General features: G+C 41.3%; 1 protein-coding gene across 1 annotated transcript in view; it reads right to left on the bottom strand.

The window, feature by feature from the left end:
- Positions 1-20,242, bottom strand: part of TRPC7 (transient receptor potential cation channel subfamily C member 7) — a 63,988-nt gene that overhangs the window by 10,061 nt on the left and 33,685 nt on the right. The window contains exons 3-6 of the mRNA XM_040078278.2: positions 18,567-18,731; positions 12,457-12,673; positions 7,398-7,631; positions 5,338-5,602 (exon numbers count right to left, since the gene is read on the bottom strand). Coding sequence (XP_039934212.1) covers positions 5,338-5,602; positions 7,398-7,631; positions 12,457-12,673; positions 18,567-18,731 — 881 coding nt within the window. The remainder of the gene's footprint in view (positions 1-5,337; positions 5,603-7,397; positions 7,632-12,456; positions 12,674-18,566; positions 18,732-20,242) is intronic.

The raw sequence follows: 20,242 nt of genomic DNA, 5'->3' as shown, positions 1-20,242 counted from the left end.
CCTTTGCCCAGCAATCCTTAGCCCATTAACAGTTAATTGCCTCCTTTCTCCTCCTGCCTGCCAGGAGGTAACACCTTCAAATGAAACAATGCCATATAAAAATTATTTTGATTAAATGTTTTTTACTAGGGTGGCAGACTAATCCTGCTAAATCTGTTTATAAAAACAGATTATAGACAGAAACCATGGCATGTTCAACAGGAAAAAAAAACTTTACATCAATTCCAGCATCAATTACATCATTCATAAAAGCAAGAGAAATTAATTTCCACCCTTTGAAAGGTTGGTGTGGATTCCTGGGCATTTCCTTTCTGCTGCAGCAAGCTGGTTTTTAATTTCCATTGTTATTTCTGGTACTCCATATTTCATTTACAAGTAGCAGTAAAACCGCAGCAGAGTATAATTATTTACTCTGTACATTGTCTTGTGTGGGGTAACCTTCGGTGATGTTACAAATAAATGTTGCACATCTTCATTGACCCCCAGAGTCCCTGACACCACAGTCCCTGACCCCTGTTGCTCTGCACGGCTGCAAAGACACCCTTGGGGGATGATCTCTGACCGTGCTACACTCAGGTGCCATCACTTTTCCACCTGCTGCACATTTCCTCTCCTGTAACACTCCGCTGTTTTCTCCTGCCCTCATCTGCAGCCAAGCTGACCTGGCATTAATCTGTCAGGTTCCCTCCACTGTACAGTAACAATCTGGCCACTGCTTGTTCGAGAGATGTTGCACTTTCCAGTTAAGGAACATATTACACCAATGATCCCTGGCACTGAAACCCACCCCTGAAGTGATTTCCCAAACCAATACAAACCATAACCCCCAGCCTTGAGCCCAGCTGCACCCCGCTATTAGCCTTCCTTTTTAATTTAGAAAGGTTCCCTCAGTTTTCCCCGCTGCTGGCAGATTTTAATAAAATGTGTCAGCTCTGCTCCTTTTCCACAGCTCAAACATTAACTCCACACTCCAGCAGCGCCAGATTCTCCTTGAAAAGTTAATTGAGAGCTGAGAGCAGCCTTGACCACCCTGAGTCCCAGAGGAGGGGTGGGTGTGCCAGGTTCCTCTGTAGTGTCCATAATCCTTACCTCCGGTGTCACCCACGGGACCAGTGCCGCTGGTGGTGGGACTGGAGCTGCTGGTGGAGAGGTTGACCTAACCTGTAGCACCAAAACCATTTAGCAGTGCCCCCAGGCAGATGAAGGTCTCCCTCTGTCCAAGGAAATGATTTAAGGAGACCTTGTACTCGTCCATACCTACCCTTCAAAAAGGCTGCGCTACGCTTTTCTTCTCCATTTTAGATTACTGCCAGATTGCACGAGATTTGGCACAGGTTGCAGGGAACATCAGATGGGCTTTTTTTTTTTTTTTTTTTTTTTTCCAAGACTATCTCACTAAAACATGAGAGGAGGATGTTGGGAGCTGAGTTCTCAAGGATTCCAAGATGCCAATGTGGCTCCTCGTTGCCAGCTAAGCAATTTACCCCCTTCCTGCCAGGTCAGCAGGTGTTTTATCCTTCTCAAAGGCAAACAAATGAAGGATTTAGGAAGTCAGGAGTCCTGCCCAGACTGACAGCTCCTGGCAGCAGGAGGGTCTGGCAGTGACAGATTGGCTGATGCTCCTTGTGGAGGTGGGTACACAGCAATCACCCTCTTTACTGTGGTAGAACTCTGCTGCACTGGGGAGACCGCAGAGATTTTTTGTTTGTTTGTTTCATGACACTTATTTCAGTAAAACTTAAAAATTTTGCACTGGGGAAAGTGATGCTTCCTAACAGACCATAACCATTTATTTATTTGCAGATTTCCCTCACTTTTGTAAGCAGCAGTGTGCTGTTCATCAAGAAGGACCATGGCAAGGCTCTCATTTCATATCAGTCTTGCGCCCTCCTATTTAAGAAAGCTTAAGGCACCCCTCAGATTTATCTCCTTAAATGAGTTTGAGAACTAACTCTGCCAAAAAAGCAATGCAGTCAATGTAATCTACAAAACGATCACATTTTGACAAAACAAAACAAGCAGAAAAAACCTTCAAGCCTCGAAGTAGCTTTGGCACTGAACAGTGAGTCACATTCCCCTTTGGGGAGAGTGAGACAGAAAACCTTGCCTTGTAGCCTTCAGCCTGATTTGTGATGCAGAAAGCAAGATGAACACAATCAGCCTTGCCTCTATTTCGAGTTTGTTTGCATAGCATGTTCTTAATTACAGGCTGTTTCAAGAGCTGTGTGCTGTACACAGCATCTGATAAACAGATAAACATAGCTGGCGTGGCGGCAACTGCTCTGGAAATGATCTGCTCTTCAGCACTGAAGAATTCCAAAAATATTTGGAAATGTGGTTAGTTAAATAATCTCTGTATTTAACTGTGTGGAGTAAAGACAACGGCATTCTTACGTTCTTTGCTTCCAGAACATCAAAATGAAAGAAATGACAGAAACTTGGTATAATAACTCAAATCAGAGGCCACTGGGGGGCCATGTGCTTGCTCTGTAGCTGACAACAGAGGAGAAATTGAGTACACAATTTCAAAGTACAGTAACAAGGGAGGGTGAAAGTTAAACCAATCATTCACTATTATCGTTAGAACTAAACAAGCAATTCCCTCAGTGTATATTCTTTTTTTTTTTTGCTTACATACTGCTCTGGGAAAGTGTGCTTTTCTTAAATGTGCAATTTGGAGTTATTTTAGGGTTTGTCTAGGGTTTTCCACAGAGGCAGTCCAGGGAGCTGCCAATGCTCTTTGGAACTGGCCACAGTCAATTACGCGCCCAAATCCAAATGGGGCTTTTTCTGTCACAACTGTCCAAGTGACCTCTGAGAATCAGGTCCCACAGTTAAATAGTCACATTTCTGACTACGAAACTCACTGTAAAGTTTCACCCATCCTCATTAGAATTCACAAACATGCTCCCAGGAAATGCCTTCTGTGATGTTGCTGAAGTCACAGAAGGACTTGAGGACATGAGGACATGAGGACATCAGAGTAAGCATTACCCCTTTTTGCTCCAGTGATTTTTCAGTGAATGAACAGCGCAGTTTTGTATCCAGCTCTAATATTCAAATCTTCCTCCTTTCTATGAGCAAGTTAATGGCAGCAGAGACCACCACTTTCAGCAAGGCCAACCAGCAGCCACAAAAAATAGAGCAGGAAGCATTTCTACAACTGGTGTCTGCCCACCTGCCAAAATAGCCTTCCAATTAGCTTACTAAAATTGTTTGAGACTGTCTACCTCAGGGCTTCTGGTTTGTTTCATGGAATGTCTAAGAAGGATTTTTGGAATGAATGTAAATCTCTTCTCTTTGTTTCACATGATGAAAGGGCTCATTTTCACTGATCATCTTTTGCCACTCCTGTATGTTTAAATTATCAGAAGAAAGTGTTTTTAAAGTCTCTTCCAAATTCTTGAAAGGAAAATTTATGCTCATGGAAAATTCTCTTTATATCGACATGAAGTCCCTCCAGGCTGAAGTTAAGGAGGATCTCTCCCCAGTCCAAATATCCCTTGGGCATTTAAAACACTCTTTACTCCAGTGAGTAGTCATCATTTTAGTGAATGTTTGATCATTATTTCAATCAAAAGACAGTAGCAACTGGAAGATGCACTTAGATAATGAGTGTTAATAAGAGAGCTCCTGCGCTGAATTGCACCAGCGACTGGAATTTGTCAGTGCTGTCCCCCAGGGATGTGCCTGGGGGGTGCCACAAGTGAGGGCTGCTGTGCCACCAGGCAGTCAGGGATGGTGCTGACTTGATTCTCATTAAGTCTTGTGCTTCAAGGGCATCTTCTTCTTTTCAAATCTGAAGCAAGTCACACACTCAGTTCTCTTCTCCCTAAGTGCTGAGCACAGATAGATGTAAATGCATCTGGTCTCACTAACCCTTCCATTAAAATGCACCCTGAGGCTTTAGGAGAGGTCTGGAAGGAAAACTGGTCTCAACAAGGGAAAGTAAACATTGTGTTATGGGTTACAAGTCCCACAAAAGGGTGGTGTGGTAAAACTGGAAGGCGACAGCCACTTGCAGGACAGAAATGATGCTGGAAATGTCATTTCTCCAGGAGGAGTGATGAGCTTAGCCCCAGGCTCAGGTTGTGACACGTTCCAGAACTGACACATCAAACGCAGCATCGAATGTCTGCTGTGCACACAGTAACCACTGTGGGCTCAGGCACTGTGGCTTTGCAGTTGTTTCCTGGAAGTCAGCTCACAGCAAGGGGAAAACATCATGCCAAGCTTCCCACAGAGAGGTGTGAGGGAAGGAAAGCCCACACTGTGGCCCTAAGGCAAGTCAAGGTGGGTTTGGGTTTGTGAGACACAAAACTGGCTGTCTCAGAGCTGTGCTGGTGCCACACTGCCCTGCAAGGGAGGAGGCTTTCCCCAGGATGTGTGGACACATCCCTCACACTCAGCAGGACTGTCCCCTGCCCTGAAAACTCCTTCAGGACCTCAACTCTCCTCCACAGGACTGGAACTAATGTTCCTGGGGTCCTGGAGAATCGAGACTACATTTTGTCCTGTCACCAAAGGGCTGTAAGTTTAAAAACAGTCTCACTCTGAACCTCATTCCATTGGCATTTGCCAATCTCTTCCCAACATCCCTGACAAGGTGAAGGGGGGACACCCTGCACAGACAGCTCTACAGGGCTGTGAGCATGGCCCAGGCAGATCCACTGTGGAGAGGAACCTATTGGGATGCTCTGTGCAGCTTTCACATGGGAGGAGTTACCAGTCAGAATTTAAACCCCACATCCCAGGCACCCTGGGTGGTGTTGCTCTGTTTGGAGTACCATGACCAGTAGCTGGACATGCAATAATCTCAGAAGGACACCCAATAATCACAACTGCACTCAGATGATGTCCTAAAACAGATCACACCATCATAGAACATTCTGCGTTGGAAGGGACCCACAAGTACCATTGAGTCCAACTCTTAAATGAATGGCGCCTGTGGGAATTGAACCCACAACTTTGGCTCTCAGAGAAGCAAAGTCTTCCTTATTTTACTTGCATTTAATCTTACAGGTTTAAGAACAGTAATCTTAGGTTTAACTCCTCCCCTGCTTCTCTTGACACATTGAACTGAACATCTCACAAAACATTTCCCAGATCTGCTATTTTGATTTCCAGAAATAACCAGTTGTGAACTGCTCCTCTCCCTACACTCAGGCCTCCAGCTGGCTGCCAGGGCAGCAGGCTGTGGTACAAGTCTCCCTGCCAGAACCTGGGTGTGATTTCCCCACGCAGCTGCAGCAGAAACCACCCGAGCAGAGCTTGCACCAGCAGTGGACCAGAAGGGACAGAGAGCGGTGGAGCAGCCTCTCTCCCAGGGGTACTCACGTTGTAAACGCAGGGTTGTACTTTGCACCAAGGTAGTAAGAGTAAAGGTTGAACATCCCGATCATGAAGGCTAGGAACACCATGATGAAGATGACCATGAACTTGAAGATATCCTTCACAGTCCTCCCCAGAGAGATCTGCAGGGGGCCGAAGCTTTCGTTGGCTGGAAGAATGTAAGCAATGCGGGAGAAGCTGAGTACCACAGCTATTGCATACAGGCCTTCTGAAATGATCTGAGGATCCGAGGGGAGCCACTTGTTCCTGGCTAAAACAATACACGTACACGGGGTGTTAGTAACAGAAAGGGTTAGATGGAAGCTGCTGCCATAAATGACCCTTTTCCAGACTCAATCTTGCATTTGGGTGGGAGTTAAGGAGAAAAATAAACAACTTTGGGGCAATTGTTTGCAGGACTACAACATGCTGTATAAATATGGTGAATTAGTTGTATTTTTCACATGATAAAGGCAGGAAATGACCAAGCCACTGGGATTAACTGAAGCCACACAGTGAAAAAAACCAGCATGATTTTAAACAACCCTGATATTTTCTGTTTCCTAGCTGAATATCAGTGCTGTGTCTTCTTTATTTGAAGCTCTTGAGATGGAGAACCAAAACCACAACACAGTGGAGTATATGGATACAGGACACTGTTATTATTTGGAAAAGAAGCATTAGAGAGACCAAGATCCCTATCCCCACCATTACATAAGAAAGTTAGGATTTGTTCAGATAAAGCAGGTATACACCATGTACCGTTTCATGTTATCTCTAAATTAAAACCTGTTTCTTAAATCTAGTTACTTTAATATTTTTACTTTAGAAAGCTTCAGATATTCATCATTTACCTAAGCTGCTCAAAATGTAAACTTTAATATTAATATGGCTTGTAATTGTCCTTGCATCAGCTGAGGTTCTTGATGGAAAGAGTGACTCACAATCAATACGTGTGACATCTTCAGGGCCACAGCAGTAAACTTAGGCATTATTTGCAATAATCTGAACCAAAGGAGAAGCAGCAGATGGAGGAATTCACAGGATCTCATTCGGATATTCTGTTCTGGACCCTTTGCACCTTTGTATCATGAACTCACTTTAAATGTGTGAGCAGCAAGCCAGAAAGGGAGAAGCCACAACATTGTCTCCCTGGCCTCTTGCTTGTGTGGGCAGGGAGGGATGCAAGAGCCTGAGCTGGTGAGGCCACCCAGATCCTGTGGCTCTGGAACTGCAGTGGGTCAGGCAATGGCTCTGGGGCTGTGTGAGCCTTGTCTACAGTGGAGGAAGTGCTACCCCAGCTCTCCTCTCCAGCCCAAGCTCAGCACTAGAACAACCCCCCTACAGCCCTAAGGAGCAAGTGGTGACCCTTGCTGCCCAGCTCTGGAGCTCCTGCAGCCCCCCTGTGAGCAGAAATCCCCATGGATTTTGCCCAGGGTGCCATCTAGAGCTTGCAGAAGTGTGCAGTGGCTCCAGTCCCCACACAGGTCTGAAGCTCTACTCATTTCTGTATAGCAAAGGAAAACCATTGCAGCCATCCAAAATACCATTTTCAAGGCACTGCTGCAGCTTGCATTTCTCAATGTCAGCACTTATAGATGACACAGGCCCTACAAAAATGTAGATTTTGATGAGCAGCAGCTTTTTGTATTGATATTTTTAATTTATTTTTATAGAGATGCTGGATGTAACATAAATGCTGTTACTGCAGCCTCAGATTCTGTGTTTGTTCATACATCTCCCTTCTCTCTCATTTGGAAAACCAAGCAGATTAATAAATCTGTAATTCTGCTCACTCTGAGTTCCTGATTATCTGTTGCTCAAGCTACATTTTCAGGACGTGATTGACCTGAATGTAGCTGTAGCACAAGAGCAGAGGCTGAATGAGGTTCAGAACTTTTCTGACTGGTTAGGAAGATGGCTGGAATGGGTAGTTCTAGGGAAAAAATAATTTGGATTATTTCCAAAAAAACTATATAAATATCACAAAAATAAAGCTGCTTTCAGATCTGCCACACATTAACCTAAAAGAACAGGAAATATTAGATAGCAAAGAAGCATCTTACCATAGGTAAAATAAGCAACTTCAGGGGGAAGGGTGACATTATTGAGGTCATCATCTTGAACGTACTGATCTACGTACTGTTGGGCCTCTGATGCTTTAAGAAAAGCCATGAACCTGGCAGTGAATGATGCCACGAAGATGGACAGCATCCCAAAGTCCAGCAGATTCCAGAGATGCACCACATATTCACGTGGGCCCTCTTCCCAGATCTCCTTGCACTCTGACCATATCATACCTGTGGAGAGATCAGAGAATCTTTAACTGGCAATCACAGAAGGAGTTTTTATATTCAGACGGATCTGTTTCCTTTTTGCAGTGGCTTCTAAGACCGAAGCAAAAGGCTCTTTAATTAATCAGATTTATTGAGATTCGCTCATGTCATCTTTTCTTAAAAATTAATACAACCTTTTAGTCTGTATGTCCTTTTGTTCTTATGAAGCAGAATTCTCAAAATGTCACTATATAAATCAATGGAAAGGCTGATTTCTGATGATGATGACAGAAAAAAACGCCATTCAGAAATTCTGATGACACCAGAAAATTCTACTGCTTATATAATGAGAAAAAATGTAGAGTTCCTCTCTTGTCCCCAGAATGACCTTTTTCCACTGGGGCACTAAAGATGGCACTGTTTGCTCTGCTGCTCTTTTCCTCCTTCCCTAAAATAGTGGGAGTGTTCATTTTGAGAATGCAAACAGAACTAACTGTTCAAGAGTAAGTTTAGTATGATTAAAAAAGGATAAGACAGAAGTTCTGTCCTTCTAATTTCATAAAGGCTTCTGTCTTCATGAATTTCCATATATTAAAGTGTGATCTACCACTTTGAAAACACTGAGTTTGACTGTAATTTATTATTTCTGACAGCAGACTTAGAAATACACCCAAATGCCAAATCCAGTGAATTCAAATATTTGACATCCATGTCCTCCTGGAAAGAGCTGGGATGGACAAGTGAATTCAGTCAAAGTGCCCAGGTCGGATTCACCAATCTGCCCAATTTTCAACCCCAGCAGGGCTCCAGGGCTGAAATCTTGCTCCTGAGTAGCTAAAGTGTTGGAATATTTAACCCACTGATAAATATTTCTGGCGCTCTACCCAGTCCTGTTTCCATAGCAGCAGAAAAATTCACATTTAATCAAGACGGAGCAGGGCTTGCCAATTTCCATGTGACCTCCTGCAATCTTCTCCTTTCTGTGAACTCTTTCATCCTCTCTGCTGGAAGCTCTCATGGTGTGGCATGTAAATGCATATGCTTGGCTACTTCTGAGCCTCCTGGAAGCGCAGGGTGTCCCCAGAGGTGCACGGGGAAGCCGGATTGCAGGGAGGGAAACAGGTCAGTGGGAATTTACCCTGAGGCTGGAGGAGTGGAGAAATGCTGCTGTCAGCCCTTGTGCGTGGGGAAGGACTTAAAGGGAAAAAGGAGAGCTGAGCTATCCATAGCAGCCAATGTCACAGTGAGCCCGTGGCCCCCACAGCCCTGGAATGTCCCTGGAGATACACTCTGATATAGGTTATCCTAGTGCAGTCTTGGGAGAGAGGCTGAGATCTGCAGAATGCTGAGCAGAGGCAGAGGGAGGGCAGGAGGAGTTCCCAGCTCTCCTCCCCTGCGGTGCCTGGCTGTGTAAATGCAGGAACTTCATCCCACACTGTCACTCACCATGAGTGAGATTTAATAATAAATAGCCTAAGGGAGAAGGTGGAAGAATTGGTTTCTCAGGAATTTTCCTGGAGCGAGGATGAATAATTAAAGAAACACTTCTAGCTTTTAAAAAAAGCATTCTAGTAGTGGTGGATAGGAGCCATTAGCCCTGTGCATTACACACGTGTTTTATAAAGGTACTAAAGCACTTAAGGAAATATCACATGCATGGCAGCATTACTCAACAAAACACTGGTTCACTGATGACCAGAAATGACTCCCATCCAAATTTATTTCTAATCTTGCTCACGTAATATAACTAAATCACAGATTAATGAAGTAAGAAGAGTCTAAAACTGAGGAGTCTGACTAAAATTAGAATCCTTCCGTGAAAGTAACATGCTATTGGCCTATAATTTCCACGTGTTTTTTTCCCCCAAATATGTGGCAGTCATTTTTTAAAAATGTCTATTCAGGACAAGTAGAAAATTTACAGTGATTACTTGGTCAGTACTGCTGGGTAATTGTGTACACATTGTGAGAGAGTGATTCCAAACTTGCCCTTAGTAAAAGCATTGAGAAGAAAAAAATCAGATAAAATTCAGCGGATAACGCATAAGGTGAGGTTTAAGAAACAAGGAGAAGCTGTTAGACAAAGCAGGTCTGCCAGGATATGATTGCATTCCAGTGTGGCGTTTCTGAGGCCCCCAATGGCTCTGACAGGGGATATTTCACTGAGTTTGATACTCAGAGATGCAGGATATGAGCAGCTCCCTGGGTCCTGCTTCTGCATGTCTCTCATTCCCACAGCAGGGATAATCAGAAATGCCACCTTGATGGGCAGCTCTGGTTTCAGCAGGGGAAGGAGAGTCAAGATACAGGCACAGCCCATCTGGAAGAAAAATGGAGTGTGCAAGAAGTGCTGTTCACCACCTGTGCACAAAAAGGAACAGTTTGTCAGATTTTTATATCCTCTGGCCTGATACATCAATCGGGAGCAGCTGATGCTGCAGAGCTGCCTTTGAGCCTTCCTGGGTCCACCAAAGGCTATTGGATTAAGAGATTAAGAGTTCTCAGATTGCATCTGTGCAGAGTTTAACTGCTAACCTGGCTGCTTTTGCAATGGGGATTTAGAAATAAACCCCTCTGGTTTCAGTGCACATTTCTGTCCATACTGTTCATGAGGATATTCCAGCCTTCCTCATTTGAAGGCAAGAGATGGGAAGACCTGTCCACAAGGAAGAGGCAGCCAAGGTGTGTCATGGGCCCTGGATCCATGAGCCAAAATTGCTGTGCACCATGTTCAAAGGAGATGTTGGTCTTGTTTAACCTCAGGAAATCCCCATGATTCCTTAAACTTGTCTGGATGGTGCATCCCATCCTTCAGGTGTGTCGGCATTAGCATTTACCCTCTGCCAGCTCACTAAGGGTGTACTTGAGCCCTCTGTCTATGTCATTAATGCTGGTATAAATAACACTGGTGCCAGTACAGACCCCTGAGGGACACCACTTGTGGCCATCAGTGGACTCTGAGCCACAGATCACGCAACCCTCCAACAGCTTTCTTATCCATCTCTCAGTCCAACCATCAAATACATCTCTCTCTGATTTAGAGAGAAGGATGTTGTGGGGATCCATGAAAAACGCTTTACAGAAGTCCAGTTAAAGTCCAGTTACATGACATCTGCAGCCTGTCCTTGTGCACTTGTCCCTCCATCAGAGAAGGCCACTAGGGAGGTCTGTGTTGGTCACTTTAATCATGCTTCTACTTGCATATAGGTATTTATAATAACTGTAAGATTTTAACACCAGAAGTTGCTACCCTTAGTGCTTTTACAATCCTTGAAGTTCAAGGTCACACAAGGGTCTCCACAAGGGCAAGTGTCTGCAGGCCAGGTGCACCAAACTTTCACCTCAGTATTGCTGAAACATTACTTGAAGCTTTATGGAGACAGGCAGGTAAAATGGCCAGAGAAGATTGTTAGTACAAATGTAGACAGTCATTAGAAAATCTCATTATATTCAGAAGTCTGTACAATGAATCACCTTTCTTCTCCCAGAAAAGTGAAAACCTTCACTTTAAATGAAATGTTTTCTTCTTCATCTCTCAGGAACTCAACAAGCAGACAGATACCTACTGCCTATAAGAAAAGAATACCTAGTTTAAAATCTAATCATCTTGTCCAACTGCTTTAATATAATTTTAAAAATATATCTTACAGTCTTACTCCATCTAGTCTGGCATCTATTCAGTATTTTCTAGCCTAATATCCTGTATGGGATTCTGATTATCACGGAGACAGGGAACAAAGAAACATTGGCCAGGAAGTCATCAGATAGAGCAGCCATATCCTATTTTTCAGGGGAATTTAATGCCATCAATACTTATGGAACAGTGGAATTCTTTTTTGCAAGAAAAGAATCAGAATCATGGTGGTGAGCAAAAATAGCAACAGAAGAGGTAGACAAAGATTCTACAGAGTTGATAAGCTCAATTTCCCAATAAATTCTCCTGAGCTTGTTTAGCTTACTGGTTCAAACTAAGTGACCTGCCAGGAGTAAATGATGTCTGTAGGAAAAGAGAGACATATGAATTTGTCTGAAACTCCTTAGAAATTTAACTTGTGTGTGTGGCACACTTTTGTACTCAAAGGATTCCCCCACTTGAATCCTTACTTTGTAATTGTTGAATAACTTAATTTCTTTTATAACATTTGAGCACTGCATTGTCCTCTCACCAGTAAAAATTTCATACTACGAATTTTAAAAAATCCAGCTGTTACTTGCCTAGCAGGTGTCATCACTAGATCTTGGAGTGTGTTACAAAAAAGCAAATGACATTATACTAATTTTGCAGACAAAGACACTGAGGTTCAGTGAATTACAGCACAGCAGGGTAATAAATCACACAGACTCACCACACCTCTTTCTGCTCACTTTGTCCCAGGGAGAAGCCACAAGTTTCTATTACTACCTTCTTTAAGATGCAATGATTAAACCAACGGAAGTAAATAAGAAATGTCCACAGCATTTATGATGGAAAGTAGAAAAATCAGGTCAATGAGAATTTACTAAGCATCATTCAATGTTTCCAAAAGTGGTGACCAAGATCAAAGGCTTCAATGCTCCTCTTTTAATCAAAACTCTTGACATCAACCTCTAGACTCATAGTGGGTTGCTCCAGTTTTAGGGAGTTTTCTTGGTTTTGGTTTTTTTTGTTTGTTTAGCTTGGAGTTTTGTCTGGTTTGGTTCTTTTTTGTTTGTTTTTTTTTTTTTTTTTGTTTTTTGGTTTTTTTTGTTTGGGTTATTTTGTTTTTGTTTGTTTGTTTGTTTGTTTTTTTTTCTTGTCTCTGTGTATCATGCTATTCCTAATGAGGTTGGATTTCCACAAAGAACTTCTAGGCATTTTGGTTTTACTTACCCAATACCCACTTCATGATCAGCAATTCTGTCCATGAGAACTGGGTTGTTTTGACTCTGAATATTTGTTTTGGATGGTCTGTGATGGTCTCATTGGGGAGATTTTTGACTCCTTCAAACCGATCCGAAGCGTTCACTACTAACAGTCCAAGGAAGATTGTGAAAGAAACTGCATGAGCCACAAACTTCATGAAAGGACTTCGAAGGGTACGTCCCAGCTGCAATGGAAGAGACACAGTCATAAGGTTATTTACCCACCTCCTAGAAGTTTTTTCACTATAAAAATTTGAAACCTTTTGCCCACAGTGAAAAGGATTCAGTAATTGATTCTGGATCATTAGCTAAATAGGGTTTAGATTTGTTCAAGTTGCTATTTGCTATTCCTAGACATTATGCATTGGGTAATTTTCTATGCATGGCAATGTCTTACAGTGCCCCTTTAAACCCACATGTGAAATCTAATTGTCCTGGCCATATGGTGAGTGGAAAATGAAGAGACAGGACATTTATATGAGAGACATGTTTGTTTGTGTATGTGTTATATGAATGCACTTATGTGTCAATATAAATCCTAATGATGGACACAATCCTCATCCTTAAATCATTATAATATGTTAGAATTTTTTATTAATGGTGAATTCTTGGTTCATTATCAACGTGTAAGAAATAGCCTTCTGTTTAAAAATTCTCTAGTAAAGCTTTTCATATGCTTTGCTATGATAATTAGTATAAAAGCTGGAGAATTACTCCCAGAACACAAGGATTTATTTCAAGTCACTAAGCCAAGAACAAGAGCAGAAGGTCTCTTCACTACAGATAATTGTTCTGCTCTTCCTGAAAAGCTTTCTTTGTTAATGAATTTAAATATAACTCTTTTAATTTTATGTTTTCTGTGAACCAAGGAAACATTACTCCAGAAAGACAGAAAAGAGTAGAAGCATTTTCAGGAGCACTAGAGCTGAAGCCGGTAGTGTTGAACACAACAGAGGGCAATGGCCTGGATGGGGCCTTTCCAAGCTCCCCTCAAAGACTGGATTTTTTCTTTTTTTTTCAGTATATTATTAATTGATTCATTCCCCTTGATGTTAAGGTATCATCCATTTTTTTTCCTTAATATCCACTGATTTGATAATAAAACTTCATAGAAAAAAAAAAAAAAACAAACATAAAAAGGAAATTACTTGTTTTTGTATTTATCTTCAATAGCAGATTAATCCCAAGGAGGCCTGGTCTTTGCTTATGGCAGAACAGGAAATATTTCAAAACCAGACATCTCTAGGTCTCGTAGAAATAAAGGAAGTCCTAGGACTCTGGAGTTTATTTCTTTTTCTTATCAGAGTTTTTAAAATGTCAATAAAATATTTTATAAAGTTGACAGAATAGGAAATCCTATTGGAAAATGTACATGTTTCTATATACTGGAGATACTTGCCATTAAAGAAAATGAAAATACCTGCTCTTTCCTGAGGTCCTTATTAACATTCTCTGAGGTCCATAAGGACATGTTTAATTGGGTAGATATTGCACTGACTTGAAACCCAAGTTTATTTAATCTTGTCTGGGAATAATATGGCAGACATAGGAGCGGATGAAGTGTGTTAAAACCAGTCTCAGCACTTGCAGTTCTGGTTCACCTCCAGTGCTGTCACCATTGGTGTAGTTCTCAACAGTTTTTATGGTTGACGTTGTGTAGATTTATGCTTTATAGTAGAATTTATAATTCCAGTACTGAGCTGATGGGGTGATGGGATAGGTCTGAAATCACACAGTAATAATCTCAGATGTTTTCCTCCTATGACCTGAGAGGGTTCAGATTGCAAGAGCAAATTGTAAGAACAGCCATGGATACTTAGCAAGAAGTTTTTACAAAAGTGCATTTGCAAACTGTATGAGACTCATTTCTACCCTGAATCCACTAAAAGAGAAAAAGCATTACCTATTGAATCATGAATCCTCTCCACATAATTAGACTTTTTCTGCTGTCTATAGAAACGTAAAAAGTAAAGGCCTTAGATTAAAGTAGCATAGTCTCAGTTATCAGAGAAATAATCCTGGGTATTACAGAACCAAATGAATTCTATGGGTAATTACCCTTACTTCTCTCATGATTTCACAGAAATTTTCATTTAGTTAGCATTACCTCAGCCATTTGTCCCATTTATTACTGCAGAAAGCTTACCATTATTTTCTTGAGCTGATGCTCTTTATATCTCCTCAGAAATCTGATTTTTAGCAAAGAGCTACAGAAGGTGTTGACCAAAATATTCTGTAAAAAATTAATGAAGTGTCCATTCCTCCAGCCAAACACCTTATAGCAATATGATTTTTCAAACAACATGATGCAGCTAAACTCAAGGTGTGTAACTGCATGACTGTATCAATTTCTTGATTGTTTTAGAAAATCAAAATGCCACCTTTCATCAAAGCAGGATTGCAGGGTAATGTCTGGCTGTTACTGCTAAGATAGGAACACTGACAGTGTGTGAATACAAAGGTTCTTTCTTAAGAGAGTAGATCATTTCATGACTTAGTATCCTATCTCTATGATAGGAAAATAATGAAGCATACATTCATGTCAAAACAAAAAATACATGGTGTGATATCATTACAAAATTTTCCAAATGCTCAAAGAGATGGAAACAAAAATGGATAGAAACACCAGAACAAAAAAAAAAATCTATTACTATGCTCAGTACTATGCCCACAGCAGAAGCATGAGGGATACTATTGTAGGGATCTCATGTATTTTAGGGGTAAAAAGGTACAGATATGGCTTAGGCAGAGGCAACCATTAAAGTTCCAGTGCTTAAACAGTGCAGAGTCTGTTGCAGTGGGAGCTGCAGGTCACAAATCCCCAGAGTGGCTTCAGGAAAATGAGAGAACAGCCCGGGCAATGAGGGCGGTGTAAGACTGACCTCTCAGTGTTGCAGTGTTTGAATATGCACTTCAACCAACCCAAGAAGAAAGAAAATACATCTTGAAGCTCTGCACACAATCCAAACAGCCTCTCTTGCTCTTGTCATTACAATTTTGGGCAACAAACTGTGCAATTTTTCTAATCCAATTTCTTTTCTCTTTTGATCACCAATGAAAAAAATTTTGGAGACTAACATATAAAACAACAGTTTATTTCAGTCATGGTCTCCAGGGCAAGAATGAGTCAGCAAGGATATTTCAGGATAGGATAGGCTTAAACTTCATGGTCATGTCAACTGTCTGTGCTTCCAGAAGTGAATGAATGACTAACTGATACTAAAATTAGTTTTAATAAAGTCAGCTCTGTGGAACTGAATGAAAAAAAAAAAAAAAAAAAAAAAAAAAGAAGAAAAAAAGAAGAAGAAAAAAAAAAAAGTTAAAAAAAAAAGTAAGGTTGAGGTACAAACTCCAGTCAATACTATGTCCCAATTCTAACCCCACAGAGCTTTATTGAAGAAAATTTTCTGTAGGGGAGGACAGGCTTTAAAGTATGTTCCTGCTATTCCTGTACATCCGTGCAAGAATTTTGAATATGGATTCCTCTATTACCTTATGGAAGCTGCAGAATTTGATCATCATCAGAACGTGACACACAGTAGTGTTTCTCAGGACAGCTCCTATTTCAGCATTCCACATTAGAGATTACCTTCATTTTTCTCACTTCCTTGGCCCAGAAATGAGCCCCTGACTCATGCCTGGGCACCTGTGTGTCTCTGAAGAGAGGCCTGATTTAAATTAAATATCCTAACTGATTGTTACTGTGGGAAAATTATTTCTTTGCCACTTGTGTAACATCAAGATTGCTTCCATCAGTAAAAAAAACCCAATAGAACACTTGTAAAGTTGACCAGGACAAAACTGGGCTGCTCACGGTGGAGAAGCTGCCTGTGTAGAATTTTCTGCAGTAACACAGTGGGAGGATACCAGGCTCTTGGATCAACCAGCAGCCCTTGAAATTAACAGTCATGATTTTGGGTGAGGTACCAATTCTTAGGGGAAAAATTGCATTTGTTATTCAGTTATTTCTATCACGGGCCCCAATCAAAAATCAAGACCACATTGTTCTGATTGAGGCAAATCCATGCATTAGAAGAAAATACCCGTTTGAAAGAAATTCCAATTGGACTTTGTGCTAGAAGGTTACATGTGGTTTTTCACAGTCTAGTGGGGGGAAAAGGAGGAAACATTGAAGAATGAGAATGCATGAAAGGTTTAGGGTAATGAAATCAAAGCTGATGAAAAGTTCAGTATTCCCCCCACTTCCATTTTTAAATTTTAATACACCTGCCTCAAGAAATTAAAACCAAGTAACTTTCTCAATAATTTCTTGCTTCTGATGTAAAACTATTTTAGTTTTAAGGGGATTTTGCCTCATTTTCTTTCCCCTTAGTTTTTATGTTTTTGTTTTTTTTTTTTTTTTTTTCTAAATTCTCCACTTATTTCTGATATAACTGTTCTTCCCACCTATTGCTATATTCAAATGTGGCCTCTGCAATTCTGAGACTACGCCGCAAATGTTGCTGTTGGCTGGTGTGCCAACTCCCAACACATTCAACAGAGGTGAAGGAAATTAGACAGCTTCATAAATCCCTGCTAGAATGGGGTCTGACATGAGGGAATCAAGGTGGTAATTCCACACCATAATTCCCTTCACAACCCAGCCAAAACCACCCGCAGCACAGCCTGGCTTCCAGATGCACTCCTCTGTGAGCACCCCTGGAGTCCTGCCTGATACCCATGAAAAATGAGGGGCTTTGTGTTGATACAGACCTCGAGGAGATGAAGTTACATCCTCGTACACTCTAAGTACTCCTCTTGGAGCTATTTTGGAGGAGACCAAGGCTTAAACATGTTTTATTATCTCAGATGTATTAAAAGACTGTTTTTCTGATTGTATGAATATATTTCAGATAATAGCCTTTCCTCAATACTAATTGACGGATCTATAACTACTTGAGTTTGATAAATTTAAAAAGGATTCCTCACCAGTTTTTAGAAGAAATGGGAGAAGATACTTTCAAGACTGAATACAATACCAGTGCCAGGAGTCATTTTGATCAAATTTAAGTACCTGAGACAAGCCTCCTGCAGAAGACATCTACCTTGTAAGGGATGGTGTTGCTGGCTATTGCTGAATGCGAAATGATCTCCCCTGCCACCTCTTTTTCTGTGGCAAGAGCAGTGACAAAGCTATTTATCACTCAGATACATTGATTTATCTCCACTTGTTTAAGCAGACCCTTTCAGGTTGAAACCTCTGCAGATTTCATACCACAAACAACTTGAGATTTTACCTGAGCTAATGATGGACGCTGGTCCTTTGACCTCCAGGTCTCAACAAACTTTCCTCCTCCATCTGATCTATATTTAGGTATACAGCAGTATTCCAAGTTTCATCATCTTTCCCTCAAAACCATAAAGATTTTATGATTTAGTCTAGTCTTTGCTGCAACACTAAAAAGTTTCCTGGGGCTTTCCAAAGTTTCAGTCCCATGTGTTTCCAAAGTTTCAGGCCCATAATAATGCTAAAACCACAATAATGCTCTGTTAACTAAAACGACAATAACGCTCCACTAACTAAAACTACAATAATTTGACATTAAGTAAAACCACAATAATGCTCCACTAATTAAAACCACAATAATGCTGCATTAAGTAAAACCAAAATAATGCTCCACTAATTAAAACTACAAGCTCAGAAAGAAGGAGGAAAGGTAACAAAGGAGCCCTGGAGAAGGGAGGAATCCACAACAAAAAGTGCATAAAAGAACAAGAATTTAAACGTTTGAGTTAACTAAAGCAAGAATCTTCTCCTTTAGTTATTTCCAGTTTTGGTGGTTCTTCTATTTTTCTTCACTCCACTCTTATGTCGTGATCTCCTATACATTTGTTTTTCTTTTTGTTTTCTCGTCACCCACTCCCTCATTCTCTTTGCCCACTACCCCAATGTTTTTCCCTGTAAAGACGAATCTCAAACCTTGACAGTTCCATTTGTGTCCATCAATAACACCTCAAGCTTGTTCTCCCCTGGGGCAATCCTAGAGGATAGCATGAACCACTTCCCAACAGCTTTATAGAAATTCTGGGGTTCTGTTCCAGGCCCTGTGAAGCCCACCCACCCTCAGGAGTTTGTACCTTGCTGCAGGGAGCGATCCAGTAGGCTATGGCGAGGAAGGGCAGCCCGATGGACACCCCAAAGACAGCCAGGAACTTCACAGCTATGGATTGCTGCCGTAAGCCTGAGAGGTTTTCGTACCACATGGTGAGCAACTGCTGTTGGCAGTTGGGGTGAGCAACAAACTGTAAGGAAACCAGAAACAGAAGCATCAGTAACATTGTCTGAAGAGGGTGAGATTTCAGGGAATAACCTTCTCGACTTGCCCATGGAAGACGACAGGTCATGTCTTTGTTGTCTAACAAACAAACAGAAAACTGCAAAACAGGAACACAGGTACGGGCAGAATGTGCATTGCTTCTGCTCCTTGTCTTCCCTAGAGAAAAGCTATTTTTGTATGATTAAAAAGCAGAATATCTGAGCCAAACCCCAAAATCCATCAGTGGTCAGCGCTGCCAAACTGCCTCAGAGCAAGTCACCTCTTGGGGTAAGACAGTGTACCCTGAGATTCAGAAAAGACACAGAGGTGCTCAGAAGTCAAGCTGAAAAACACCGTGATGACTTTGTTAAGGACAGAGGCCATTGACACAGCAGCTTATCACAGCGCTAATCTTATATTGTTCTGTTCACTTTGTAAAGACCCAAAGGGAGCTGTTCTGCAGGGCTCTCCTGCAAATTATGAGATCTGGCTGGTATTTTGCTACTTTAAATGCTTTATCTCAGAGTACCTTTCAAAATATGACAGCTCATTCTTTACTGATGGGACAAAAAGACAAATTCAAAAGGAGAAGGAAAAGCTGTGGTGCTCTGGTACAGAAAGTACCTGATTTGTACCCTGTAACTGAGACTCTTCTTTAGTTTACTGTTCAGAAGTAAAAAAAAAAGAGGTAAAAGGTGAGTGGCAGAAAAGTGAAAAAGACAATTTCTTAATGGCAAAATTACAGCACCATCAGATCCTACCTAACAGTTTTATAATAAAAGATTAAACTTTGTTAGTTCTTACTGTTCTTTGAGGTGATTGAATTTAGAATGTGGCTATCTTTAATCACAAAGAAGGATAATTAAAATGCAAAATAACAGAAAGAATAAAATGAAAAATAAATATGTTGCTGATGCAGCTAATTGCATTAGTAGAACCAAGGGTTTCATTTCTTAGTGCAGTGGCTGAATAAATATTCCTAGGAGGGAAATGTAAAATGCTCTAAGCTTTCAAAGACCAGAACTTTCTGGAGGTGAAGGGGAGGATGAAGGGGGTCAAGAAAAAAGAGAGGAGGAAAGCAGAGGATGCTGATGGCTTGGCAGCCACAGGACAGGGACAGGGACCACTCCTGGCAGCTGCCCCTCGCCCTGGATCAGCCCTTTAAGAGTCACCCGGCTGGAGGAATTCAGCTGTCATCTGTAGTTTCTGTATTTTTCTTGTGACTGAAAAGCAGAGGAAAATTCTAACTATGCTTTCGTCTTCACTGTCTGTGAATGATGATCGATTTGGGAACTTAATGGACTCTTTTTGAGATGTTTGCATAACAAAACTGTTATTGTTTAGGAGGAAATACAGTGGCACAGTAATTAGGATTGCTCTGGAGTAACACTTTTCTTTCATAGCAGCTGTTTAAAATATGCTTTTGAGTTGAATTGGGCTTTGGGGTCTACATTTTTTAAAAAAACACCCCCCCCCAAAAAAAAAAAAAAAAGAAAA

Source organism: Hirundo rustica, chromosome 14, assembly GCF_015227805.2.
Source record: "Hirundo rustica isolate bHirRus1 chromosome 14, bHirRus1.pri.v3, whole genome shotgun sequence".
NCBI classification, from domain to species: Eukaryota; Metazoa; Chordata; class Aves; order Passeriformes; family Hirundinidae; genus Hirundo; species Hirundo rustica.
This window is presented reverse-complemented; position numbering and strand designations above follow the sequence as displayed.